The sequence below is a fragment of the Caenorhabditis remanei genome, chromosome IV (genome assembly GCF_010183535.1).
Source record: "Caenorhabditis remanei strain PX506 chromosome IV, whole genome shotgun sequence".
Classification (NCBI taxonomy): Eukaryota; Metazoa; Nematoda; class Chromadorea; order Rhabditida; family Rhabditidae; genus Caenorhabditis; species Caenorhabditis remanei.
In genome coordinates, this window is record NC_071331.1 from 13,439,190 (window position 1) to 13,452,006 (window position 12,817).

The 12,817-nt window shown below is 36.1% G+C and overlaps 4 protein-coding genes across 4 annotated transcripts; 3 read left to right on the forward strand and 1 right to left on the reverse strand.

Moving 5' to 3' along the window:
* Nucleotides 1-707: 707 nt before the first annotated feature.
* GCK72_013770 (uncharacterized protein) lies at nucleotides 708-1,001 on the forward strand (the record flags this gene model as incomplete). The annotated part of the gene is made up of 1 exon (XM_003096850.2): nucleotides 708-1,001. One exon carries the CDS (start codon nucleotides 708-710, stop codon nucleotides 999-1,001), a length of 294 nt encoding a protein of 97 aa, XP_003096898.2.
* A 989-nt stretch (nucleotides 1,002-1,990) lies between these two features.
* On the forward strand, nucleotides 1,991-2,733 carry GCK72_013771 (uncharacterized protein; the record flags this gene model as incomplete). Its single annotated transcript, XM_003096890.2, has 3 exons — nucleotides 1,991-2,532; nucleotides 2,582-2,640; nucleotides 2,687-2,733. The coding sequence occupies 3 exons, from the start codon at nucleotides 1,991-1,993 to the stop codon at nucleotides 2,731-2,733; spliced, it is 648 nt and encodes a 215-aa protein (XP_003096938.2).
* A 2,808-nt stretch (nucleotides 2,734-5,541) lies between these two features.
* On the forward strand, nucleotides 5,542-6,829 carry GCK72_013772 (uncharacterized protein; the record flags this gene model as incomplete). The annotated part of the gene is made up of 4 exons (XM_003089938.2): nucleotides 5,542-5,583; nucleotides 5,632-5,792; nucleotides 6,009-6,602; nucleotides 6,652-6,829. The coding sequence occupies 4 exons, from the start codon at nucleotides 5,542-5,544 to the stop codon at nucleotides 6,827-6,829; spliced, it is 975 nt and encodes a 324-aa protein (XP_003089986.2).
* Nucleotides 6,830-8,369: 1,540 nt separating this feature from the next.
* Nucleotides 8,370-11,019, reverse strand: GCK72_013773 (uncharacterized protein; the record flags this gene model as incomplete). The annotated part of the gene is made up of 10 exons (XM_003096825.2): nucleotides 8,370-8,772; nucleotides 8,823-8,959; nucleotides 9,002-9,353; nucleotides 9,480-9,667; nucleotides 9,714-9,858; nucleotides 9,905-10,018; nucleotides 10,067-10,146; nucleotides 10,192-10,278; nucleotides 10,329-10,468; nucleotides 10,908-11,019. 10 exons carry the CDS (start codon nucleotides 11,017-11,019, stop codon nucleotides 8,370-8,372), a joined length of 1,758 nt encoding a protein of 585 aa, XP_003096873.2.
* Between the last annotated feature and the right edge of the window lie 1,798 nt (nucleotides 11,020-12,817).

Below are 12,817 nucleotides of genomic sequence, written 5' to 3' on the forward strand. Positions count from 1 at the left end.
TAAATCTGTTTCAGGTGTATACAGTGACCACAATAATTAAAAAGTCATATAGGGTCAATTGAAAAATATTTATATTATATTTCCCATTCGTGAGTTCTAAGAAAAAGCTGACATTGACCCTCCGAATGATATTGGTCAGACAAAATAACAGGAATGAGAATACAAGATATTATAATTACCAAATAGGAGAGTGCTTTCAAAAATAGAATAAAGAGGAAGAATACTTATACAATAATGAATGATTGAACCCTTGTCTTTCCAGATTGTCTGAAAATAAAAACTGTTTGGATAAGATGAGAATATGAGAGTATGAATATATAGATAAATATTCCAGACAAACGCAATTGTTTTTCTTAAAGACTCCGGTGCAAATAGCCACTTTTCGTTCTTGTTTTTCTGACTTTCTTTCACTGGAGTTCATCTACTTCAGATCATAATAATGCATTCCGAAGTTGAATTTACGTTTCTTTCTTTATATTTCCGAAGAAACGTGAAGTTGATTTTTGTTATTTTTCCGAAACATGTTTGTCTCAAACGTGGGAGCTCGTAATCACTTTTGTTTTACAATTTTATTTATCAATTTTATAAAATTACGAAAATAAATGAGCGAAAAAGATTTTCTTCTCTATTATCTGCTAGGTTAGTCCTGATTCGAAAAACATTTCAGTCTGTTTAAACGCTTCGTTTCATTTCCAGCAATCCCAATAATGATATGGTCGGCCACGTTCATTCTGGCATTCATCCGACTTTGGCACAAAAGTCATCGTGATTTGACAGAGGAACGAAACAAATGGGAAGAACAACAACGTGTTCCGTCGAATCGTGTTCGGGAGAGACGAATCATCAGAAGACGTCGAAGGAGAAGAAGAAGAACGTCTTCAACGACAGAGTCATCAACGGCTGTAACCCCTTCTGATAGTAGAGAAAGTACCGGAAGTGATGGAGATATTTCACGTGATGTGTTGCATCCGGAAACTCAGAAATTGCTTAAAAACGCTTGAAATAAATTATTGTAAAATTTGCTAGTTTATCAGATCTTCTTTTATCAGAACAGTTTTCTCCAGAATAGTATTCCCTAGAATACCTTGGATTGACAGCTCACAAGCGATGTGCCTTTTTCTTTCTAAAATTGGAATCTCAAAATGTATAATTGACGCCATGTTTTTCAGAAAGTACTACAAAAGTCTCCTTTGACATTTACGATGTTTTATTGAACCAGATCTTTGAGAATTGCCAGAAGCTTCTATCCTTGCATCATTCACATGCTTCTTCTTACACTATAATTTAATAGTCACTTGCAAACAATTCTATTTTTTACTTTCGAAAGTGATAAATTTTCGTATTGGAAATATCCAATTTCCTGTCTTTATTTTGGTATCATTTGATTCTTGTCCAAGTGTCTCTTTTCCCCTTATTTGTTTCTCACCTGCTCAAAAATGTCGTCGAATTTGAAAAAACTTTAGCCATCCGAAGAGGTCACAGACATTTGATCACTTCCGATTAAAGGGTTTTATCAAATTCTAGTGTTTTCTGACTTCGAAATAATTATTTATCGGATTCAATTTCAAATGGAATCAGCTTCTGATTCACAATTTTATTCACTTGTCTAGTTGAAATCTATTCTTGTCAACAACTGATAAGTAGCAATGTCCTATCAACTGATAAACTCTATTATCACTGTTTTTGTATGTTATTCATTTTCCAATTTTTGTCTCCTGAATTACAAGCTTTTCTTACAGATAATGACTTTTGGTCTAATCACAAACATATTAGTTTTGACTACAGTAAGAAAAATGAATTCCATGAGAAGCTCCTTCGGAATTATCACTAAAAATCAGGCAGTTTGCAATATTTTAATGTGTTTTCTATTTTTGATTTTTGTTGGTCCATTGCAATTAAGGTAAGCGAGGACTTTTTCTCTTGATGAGTCTAAACTTCCAGTGACTTCAAACCATCTTACGAATCATCTCGATTCGTGGGACTCACTTCCATGATAATTTATGAATCAGCTGCTCAATTGAACTTGATAAATTCGATCAATCGATTCTTCGCAGTCTACACAATATTCCTCTATGATAGAATATTCTCTAGTCTGAATACTTACTTCATGATTACGATTTCATACGTTATTTCTATTTCTATTTGTGTCACATTCTACGAAATTCTTGGATGTTATCTCTACTTTGAATCCGAATATTGGATATTTTCGTACCCGGAATCAGAACATTGTACTCATCTCACGTGGTATTGTGACTTTATTTTCAATATCGTACTGGTTGTTTCTACTTTGATTCTCAATTTGTTGGCGGCCTTCAAAGCTAGAAAACTACACAGACAGATAACATCTTTGGATCAAAATATGATATCTTATCAAAGGCAAAGAGATCTGAATTTCATTCGTCAGTCGTTCTTCCAAGGACTTTCAATGAGTGTTGCATTGATATTTTATCATATAACTGCTCCACTGATCAACAATAAAATTCTTTTGTTTTTGGATGCCAGCTTATGGGCATTTATGTTGGCATTCGAGGGGTAAGTCGAGGATTGAAGCATGAATAAATTTAATAAAAATAGCTTACAGAGGAATCATATTACTGTCAAACAGAGAAATTTTCACAGCAATAAAACAGAAGAAGACAGGTTTGTTATTTAAAACACTGGAATACTAAAACTCAAAGTTTTTCAGAAATAACATCTTCCGTTTTCATGCTCGATCTTCATTGCACTCGGTGATGTTTTCATTGTTTTAGATGTAGTTGTTTTTCTTTGAACTTAATAAACTGATTCAGCCGTGGACTAAGTTAACTTGATTGCATTTTTGTCATTCTAATGGAGAGTTGGTTGATTGTGAAGTCTAAAACCACAGTATAGGAAGATCCAAATAAGCAAACTGAGTCAATTTAAAGTTCTTATTGAATATTCACCAAGGACGCGTGTCATGCAATTATCATTTAGAAAAAGAATATCGTTCTCAGAAAAGTGTGTAGAAGTTGGAACATTCGGTTCACTTTTAACGCAATGTGTACCGAATTGGAAATATTTTTTCACCCACGCGGAGTCGTGAAGTTGACGTCATCGATGCTGATCTGCTTTGTATAAATAAAAGTTTCTTATTAAAGATGTGTTGTCTAATTTGTTTTTTTTTGTCTCTGAGGATGATCAGAAGACATCTTTCCTTTTACCACTTTTCAGTTACAAGTAATTGTTTTCAATTGTCTATCCCCCACACCAAGGAACAGAGCTCGTTTAAAATGATGTAGATTGACCGGTACTCTTCCATTTCAGGTCAATTTCTCTTTTAAGTGACTCTTGTTTTCTTCTCGAATTCCACCTGCTTTAGAAGTTATTTTGTATTTCCAGAGAGTTTATTTACATGTTCTATTCTGAAAGTCAGTATGACAAAACAGTTCAAAAAATCATCTTCGTTTGAAAAAATTAGTGTCTTCTCAATGGATTCAAATTGAAAACGTCACACTGCCATCTTGAAAAAACAGAAAACGATACTTCCTTTTATAGAACAAATTCAGAATCAAAAAATCATTTTGTCGTTTTCTGAATCAGAACTTTTCAAAGCTGATAGTTTTTTTGTTTCTAAAGTTTTCGGAAACCTAGAATACCCTCAATGAATTTTCAAATGTCCTGCAAATCTTCTCTGAAAAACTGTATTCTCCCTGTCTCTTTTTTTCTATCGGAAAGATAATTTCCGTCTAAAGTCTAGTCAGAAGATGGCCATGATGGTTTCTTATCCGTTCAATTTCAAGCACGTCTGGTGTTCGTTCGTCACAGTTTCCTCGTATCACTTTATTTCTCAAAATTGTTTTTTAGTTCTACTTATTCCGCCCGGTTTTCGAATATGCATTGTTCCAGTAAATTGTACAAAAACCTTATGAGACATTCAATATATATTTTTCTTGTTATCCAAATAGACTTTAGATTTTGAATATTTCATCGTTGCAATTAATATCGGTCTTGTTTCTATAAGAGCCGAACTGAAGCGACCTAGTTCTCGCCCGCAATCAAAAATTTTAGAACTAATAAAATTCTGTCTCCCATTTGTTGCTTTCCTGATTCCTTCAGATGAACTAGCATATAAGCTACGAGTCTTCATTTTCCAGAAACTATTTTTTCAGAGCGTCCACTAATTCTCATTTCGAGTGCTTCTAAACCCGATTGATGTTATTGAAAGTATTCCATTTCTCGTGAATCCATTAGTAACAATACCAGCTGAAAGACGCTCAAAACATCCGGTACACCGTATGCAAGCACGTATTTTACTAGACTGGAACGAGCTGATCATTGTCTGAAACGTGCCGAATCGCAAGTTTTTTTGTTGCTTCATCTGTACGTCTCTTTTCGTTTTGTGATTATTACCTACAGTATTACGAAAGCTTATTGTCATACCTTTCTTTCTGCAATATTTTGTTCTGAGGCGAATCAGGTGCTTTTGATTTCAAGTAAGAGTTCTTAGTAACATCTGATTTCTGGAACATTCTGACTCTTCGAATTCCAAGATTTCTGTGTCATGTCAATATTTCATCCGATGTTATCATTTTTCTTGAAAACTTTTTAGTTGGTTAACCATGTGTATCTTTCTAGACATTTTACGTCAACTAATATCATGAGTAGTACATTTCGAAATCGCTTGAGTGAAAATTTAAAATCAAAACGCATATATAAAAGATCAAGAAGCATAGTTGATTCAAGTAATTCTATAAAGTCTGAATGTATCTTTTTCCCTCATTTGTTCTCTGTCAGTCTATTAATTTTTCCCACGCATTCGAGGATTCTCTCACCGAAACTCCCTATCAACCTAAGTTCATTCGATCACAAATGTACTTCTCACATATCTCTGGTTTTCTTTTGTTTGGCGTTTCTCAGATGACGAACTTTTGTCTATTGTTCTTGATTCGCATGGATAAAAACGTTTCTTTTTTCCATATAATCCCTATTTGATCTAGACTTGACTTCCACGTATACTGACGGATTCAGACAAAACTTTGTATTATTTCAGGAAGTTTGAAGAGCTCTCAGTCTCAGAACCTTTCTCATTTACTTCCTGTGATGTTTGATATAAAACTCAAGGTCGATCATGTGAGAATAATGATCTTTCCAGATCAATTCATATTCTCATCCAAAACTGTCTATGTACTTTCTCATTAAGTTCTAATAGAACACTCTAACTTTTCAATCAATTCGTTCAAGACGACGGCGGACGAGAGATCAGTAAAAAGAATCTCATAATTAAAGCTGAAACTATCCAAGCGTGTTCTCTCCTAAAGCATCCATTTTCATGCAATTTTTTGAACTTTTAGATGTCAGAACTCATTTCTTCCTCTTCCATCTAACTATAAGTTCTTCTGATTTTTGTAGCATTAAATCTCTTCGCCATCATCATTTTGCACTTTCCGAATTACTAGAAACCCTACAAAACCCTATCTGTACTACCTCCAATTTCACTGGAATTCTGATTTATGAAATTTCTGACCACTCTTGTCATTCACTTGTTTTTAGGATCTACGATTTTCCGTTTTCTCTTTCAAGATGATGAGTGTTCAACTGATAAATTCATGGATAACTGTTGGTGTAAGTTGGATCTTTAAAGTTACACGCTCTTAATTTTCTCATTTTCAGATCATGTCATTCGGGTTGGTAACAAATATTCTAGTATGGATAACTGCGAGAAAATTGAATTCAATGAGAAGCTCGTTCGGAATCATTACAAAAAATCAAGCAATCTGCAATATTTTAATGTGTCTCCTGTTTTTGATCTTCGTCGGACCGCTTCAATTCACGTAAGATTTTCTATAGAAAAAGAGTTTCAGATTGTGAATTTTTGTGAGATTATGTTTACAGTTTGATTCAGAATTGACATTTTGGATACTTCCATATTTTCTGATTCTGTCCAAGAACTCACAATTTGAAAGTCTAGTAACAAATCAAGAACTAGAAATAAATATGTGAATTCATCAATAACTAGACTCTTTTCAACTCAAATAATAATTTTGTAGACCTCTAAAACTACCGTACAAAGAGTCTCGATTCGTTGGAACTGTATCAATGATAATCTATGAGATCGCTGCTCAACTCAACTTTTTCAACTCGTTGAATCGTTTCTGTGCCGTCTACATGATATTTTACTACGATCGCATATTCTCCAACTTCAACACCTACTGTCTCAGAAATTTCGCAATCGTTGTTTCCGTGGCGATGTGCGTCACCTTCTATGAGTTCTTCGGATGCTCTCTTTATTTCGAGACGGAGTTTTGGTATTTTGCGTATCCTGAAGACGAGCATTGTGACTCTCTCACATGGTATTGTGACTTTGTTTTCAATATTGGGCTCGTTGTTTCAACGATGATTTTGAATTTATTGGCAGCTTATAAAGCCGGAAAACTTCATCGAATCGTGTCGGATACTACTGGTATCAGAATGTCAAAGGATCAGAAAAAACGAGAAATCAACTTCATTCGTCAGTCGTTCTTTCAAGGACTTTCAATGAGTGTTGCATTGGTTTTCTATCGCATTACTGCTCCCATGATCACCGATAAGATTCTATTATGTCTGGATGCCAACTTATGGGCATTCATGCTGGCATTTGAAGGGTGAGTTCAGAATCTAAGTATAGCCAAATAAACTGTTCATAATTTTCAGTGGAATAATTCTGCTGTCAAATCAGGAAATGCTGATGGCTGTGAAGAAAAAGAGGCACGGTTCGTTGGTTAATTTCATTCAGACTAATCATTCGATGGTTTATTTCAGAACTGATATCGTCAGTATTCGCACTGGAAATCTAGATTATGTTGTTTCAAATCATGGACGAATGGAATAATTTTTAATAAGTTCTTGTAGATTTAAAGTGTGTATATATTTCAATTGCGTCTCAAATAAACATTCAAGTAATGTATTCCTGAAAAACTGGAAATCTTTTGTGTCAAACAATATGTATTCAAATAGGAAGTCTGAATAGTTCCTGTTTGAGATATCACTTGTTTACTGATCTTCTTCAACCATTTCCTTTTGTCTTCTAACTCGAAAAAACAATGATCACTAGACAAAAACGACAACATGTCAGACTTTTCATAATCAAACACCACAATGAACAGAGACGTTTGTATTCATTTTTCAACTTTCGAGTACAAACTAGAACGTCTAGACCAGGAGACGTTGATGGCGGTTCTGAGAACTTTTGCAGCAACGGAAATCGGGTTGAACTTTTAATGATAAGAGCAGACTGGGATACCGACGTTAGGAATTTGTAGTTTCGATAATAAAGTTGCCTTATTGCGAAAAATCGGATTTTCTTCTGGAACGAATAAAAAACAATGTCTGACTTAGCTACGTACTTTATGTACTGTAGCTATGTCGAAAGAACAAACTAATTTATAAAAAACAGCGTCAATGAAAAAAAAAACAAATTAATAAAAAAGTGAGTGCTCTTTTCCACAGCTTCGGTTCTTCCTTTCTTTCATCCTTACTTTTCGCGAAACAATAAAGTGAAGCAGAATAATATCGTGAAATATAATGGGAATATGGCTATTCATACAAACTGATAAAAGTGATATTATCTTAGAAATAAAGCAGTTCTCCCTCGGGAACATACTGAAACCCGAGTGCCAAGACACCCTGAATCAGATCTACTCAGCCAAGTCGAACAGTACAGTACTCGAAGAACAACTCTAATATCAGTATGCACACGAAAGAAGAAGATGAAAAAGAAATTATTCTAGTTGTGAAACTACTCTACCTATTTCATGTTTTCCTCACCAACTATCAATCTCGCACATTTGAAACTGGATCAGCGATCATGTTCGATTCATTCGAAGTTGCCAGCACCTCAGATTCCCTGCCTTTGCAGATTGTTGACAGCTCGTAAGGTGAATTTTCCCTTGCGAGGCCACGTCATCAACTATCTCGTGTCTCATTTTCCAAAGATTGCCACGTTTCTGTTATTCACTGATTTTGTACGTGAGCCCGAATTCTGAAAAAATAGAGCTTATTTTCTAATAACCGTAAAATATTACATGGCTGCAACTTGTTTGGGAGGTTATCTTGTTATTGTAAGGATGTTAAAGGAGATGCAACGGGGATCGTGGCGGGGATTGAAACCACCACAACCTTATCATCACCTCGGTAGGCAACATGACATGCGGCCAGGTGACATATTCATTTATGGTTTTGAACCCACTAACGTCTTATGTGTACTAGGAAGTTCAATTTTTTGTTGTAGTTCACGTTTTTTAATCATGAATGAGATATTCACGAAACAACAGCTTGAATAATATGAATTGTTCCTTTTATTACCAATTAAATAGCGCAAGAGATGAGAAAAAACCGCATCGAGAGACAAAATATAAATAGAAATCTGTTAATTAATTCTGAATTGAACTATCTGACAGCATCGATTGAAGTGACACAACAGAAGGTGTCTGTGTCAAATCGCTGGCGAAGAGGCGAGCAGTTGAAGAGGATGATGGAGAAGGAGATGTTGGTTTGATGAGTGTTCTTGATAGTGTGACATCACAGCATTCACATGATTCGTAGACTTTCCATCTGATTTGTGATCCATAGTTTTTGAGAAAGTCGAGAACAACTCCATTCGTCCATCCGAAACCTTCTTGCATCACATATTCACCACCTCCTTTCACTTTGTAGCACGGTGACACCGCATTGTACTTCTCGAACATCCGTCCTCCACTAGCTCTCCACATATTGAAATTCTTCTGCACCCACTTCTCCACCAGACTCAATGCTAACTCTTCTTGACCTACTTTTCTGAAAAAAAACAGATATTTTATAATGGCATTCAATCACTGAAACGTTACCTCAATCCCTCAAGAAGAACCCAAGTAGTTGGCGGCCAACAGTTCGGGAAATCCCACTGTTCACCAGAGTTGACCAAAGAAACTGGAATTCCACCCGGAAAACTGACCACTCCAGAAGATGTCAAGTAGTCGACAATCTGAAAAAAAGTTCAACACATCGGATTGGAGACTTCTCTTACAGCTTGTGAATCAAGATCCTCATGATAACTGTCACAATACATCGGGAAAAAGTTAGTGTCGTGGAAGCTCTCCGCATGTTTTCCTTCTTCCAAATCGTAATCGAACCAACAATTGTGTTCTTCATTCCAGAGGACTTGACGAATTGTGGCTCTCAGCAGTCGATGTTCATTGTAGAAGTACTGTGCTTCGTCAGTCTCTCCGCAGATAACGTACATCTCACTCAACGTCTTCATATTTCCACAAATTATGGAATTCAAGTCGACTGGGATCAGTTGAGATGTTCTCGTGCTTGCCAATTGTCCAGCATATGGCCCATGAACAGCAAAGAATCGAGATGAAAAGTCACGACCGCTGCAAATGTGGAAGAGTTCATCTTCTAAGTTCTGAATTGTGCGAGAGAGTGGATTGAAATGACAGTTACAAAACATGCACCGAATTCTAATTCTACTGACTACAAATCCCAACAGCATGAATTACCTCTCCGCAGCTGCAGCTAAATCTCCCCACAGAATACATTTCTTATCAAATGAGTCTAAATGTTCGGCACTTTCAAGATCTTCTCGATATGATTCAGGTCGTGGACGAGTCGTATCGACAACGAATCGATAGAGTGGAGCACTCCATTCAGGCCGACGGAATGATTTGTGGGTTTGGAAGAAAGAGAGCTGAAATAAAACAGGGTTGCTACTATGCTAATCGAATTCTACCAACCTCCTTCCGCAATGTTGGAAGTGTGTCTCTCAAGAATTCCTTGTCTCCAGTTGCTTCATAATATGCTTTCACACACCACGTCAAAAGTGGTGGCTGGGATCTGTTGAGATAGTAAATACGAGTACCGTTTGGGATGAAACCGTAACTGTAAGAATACACTTTCAAAATGAAAAGGAATGATTAAAACTGACGTCTCGACTAGATAAATCATATTTTCAATCATTCCTCGTACAGTAATCAACATTCCGGATGCAATAAGTCCTTTGATTGTGAAGAATGAATCCCAATAATACATTTCACGAAATCTGAAATTTATAGAACTAAGTTATTGTGATTTTTCAGTGACAACTTACCTTCCACCGGGAACAACAAAGGGATTCGGAACCGGGATAATTGAATATTTTTCGGGATTGACACGTACTTTTTTTGAAATCTGAAGAGAAATTTAGTACAATTTCAAGCCTTTTTCAGAACCCACTCTTCTATATAATGTTGGCCATTTGGCATGCAAAGCGGCCGCAAATTTCCTATAATCTTCATCTACAATGTTGCCAAATTGATCTGTCTGAAAAGGAAGAAACTTGGTTTTGTCAGTTGAAACTGGAATGGAATTACCATTGGTTGCCAATCAAGTGGTGCACATTCTTCAAGTTCTCCTTCTGGTTCATCGAAGTTTTCCCGAAGGAAGAGGGCTAACACGTCATTTGTGATCGGAGAAAGTGCCATTAGGGCATTCCATTTGGCCAGAGTGACTTCTGGAAACTTTTTGGATATCATAAATGATAAATGTTTGAAGTATCTTTCAGACTACTGTAGTCTTTCATTCCGATTGCATGTTCTTTTCAAAATGTGATCTCTATTTTATGTATCCGTCTTCTGCAAAGAGGAAGCACATGCGATAGAAAAACAACCAGTCATTCTCTCCGCTGGTTCTTTTTTCCGTTTTTTTCTTTGTCATCCATCCGTTCTCAGCTCGTCTCGCTCCCTCTCACAAGATTTTCACGTGAATGGGAGTGTGAGTGGGCTGAACGGGGAGCGAGAGAAAGAGAAAAGTGTTCAATGCTTTGTCGGTCTATTCTCAGTATTCGTAAAGAAGTGATTATTGTTAATAACATAATACATGATAACATTACAGTGAGATATTATTCACATGGCCACTGTCTTCAGACATATTAATTTTGGAATGGAACTCACCCGCATCATGCTTCAATGGCATATCCACGAATGTTTTACAATCGGGGAAGAGGCCGGATAGTTGAACAGCATGGAGAAGAGTACCTTCACACCAGACTGGTGATGGACTCATTGTTGTAGAAAATGAGCTTTGTGAAGGAAAGATGGCTGAGAATGAGTTGGATGTGTCTGAAAAGTGGAAAAATTGGGTTTTCAAATAATAAAGGAAGAGAAATACAAAGACAAGGTATCTAGGATGAGTTAGATTCGATCGAATGTTCTTGGTTTCGTAGTCTCCCTTTTCGAAAACTAAATGGGCGTGGCCAATACATTTGATACTCAGTTTAGCTCTCAGTCGGATAGAAAGGCAGAGAACAGAAGCAGGAAGCCAAAACTCGTTGGGGAGAGAGTGTGTAAGACGAAGACACGCCGAGAAAAGAGGTTGTTTAGAATCTAGAAGTGTCCAAAATTAGAAAAAATATTTATGAGAATGATTAGTCGTGCTGAGTCAGATTATTAGATGTGTTTTCAGAGAAATGAGAAAAGCTTATCGAATACATTTTCTTAACTTTGAGATGATTCGTGTCCGGTAGCTGTCATTTTTATTATTGATGTCAAATTTCTTTCCACAAAAACTTTTTCGGTTTGTGTCATTTAGTGGCAAAATGACTCCACGAAATCACCCGATTCTCTTTTTTTTCTGTTTCGGAAGAAAAATATTTCAATAATGAAGAAATCAAAAGATCAAAAAGAAAGGAAGAGTCACCTGTAATCCAGTAGTGACGCTTAAACTTTGAAGAAGAACGAGAGAATAGACATTTTCGAGTAAGAAACGAGAAGCACATATTTTAATTGAAAATATAGAAATGATGTAACCAGAAACTTTTTGTTTTGGTTTACTTGAACTTTTGTGAAAACTGATAGTTCACACATATCGATTACACAACTTTTCCCTTTTGAGATCCTAGAGTCAGTAGATACGAAAAGTGCAGCAGAACAAAAAGAACAGAAAAACTAGATATCTTATCCCATTCGACCCCTTATCTCTTCCGTTTAGCAGCTCCACTCGAGGGATTCCCTCACTTTTTTCTATGAAAAGATTGGAAGGGAGATGGAGAGTTGTTTTGGTGATTTCCAATGAGTCTGATATTTATGAATTGAAGTTCAGATTAAAATCGTTGGTTCTGGGAGCCAGATAACCGGATGGCGATCCGTCAAAATTTCAGAGAGACCCGTCAGGAATCTGGAGAAAAACGGGACAAAAAGATGGAAAAAGCTGAAAAAAAGAAAACAAGTTCAGTTTTTGCTCTTTCCCATCTTTTCTCTTTCTTTTCAGTTCCCGGTTCTTATGTACCTAAAGCTTTGCCATCTCTTGTCGTGTGATACACGTTCGGCTTATCATTCCATTTCGGAAAAATGATAAAAGAGTGGGCGGAGTCAGAGTTATCATTGTCAAAGAAGATTATAAGGTCAGTATTAACACGTGCCTTCGAACATTTTATTACAAGAAGATTACAGCGGATCGTAAATTTTTTCTGCTTCTTCCTGTGAAATTGAAATTTTTATGATTCGAAGTTATGAGCAAATGGTGTATTTTATTAGTTTCTGGGCGGTTATAAAAAGTTTGAAAAGAAAAATCTGGAATTTTTATGATCTTACTAAAAAGAGAGATTAGGAAAACCAAAAACGTGATTTTTGGAAAAATTATGATCATTTCTATTCAAGATTCTGACCTAAAAAATTATTCAATTCCATTATCCAGGAGCACCAACGGTACATCAAAATCAGAATGATGAGAAAATGCAGATTTTAAATGAAATGTAGTATAGAGACCTAATGCAAATAGATACAAAAAAGTACCGGTCAATGTGAAAAGCATGTGGAATTGTGCCTCTACCAGCCGGGGGCAGACACTCAATGTCTTCTCTCTC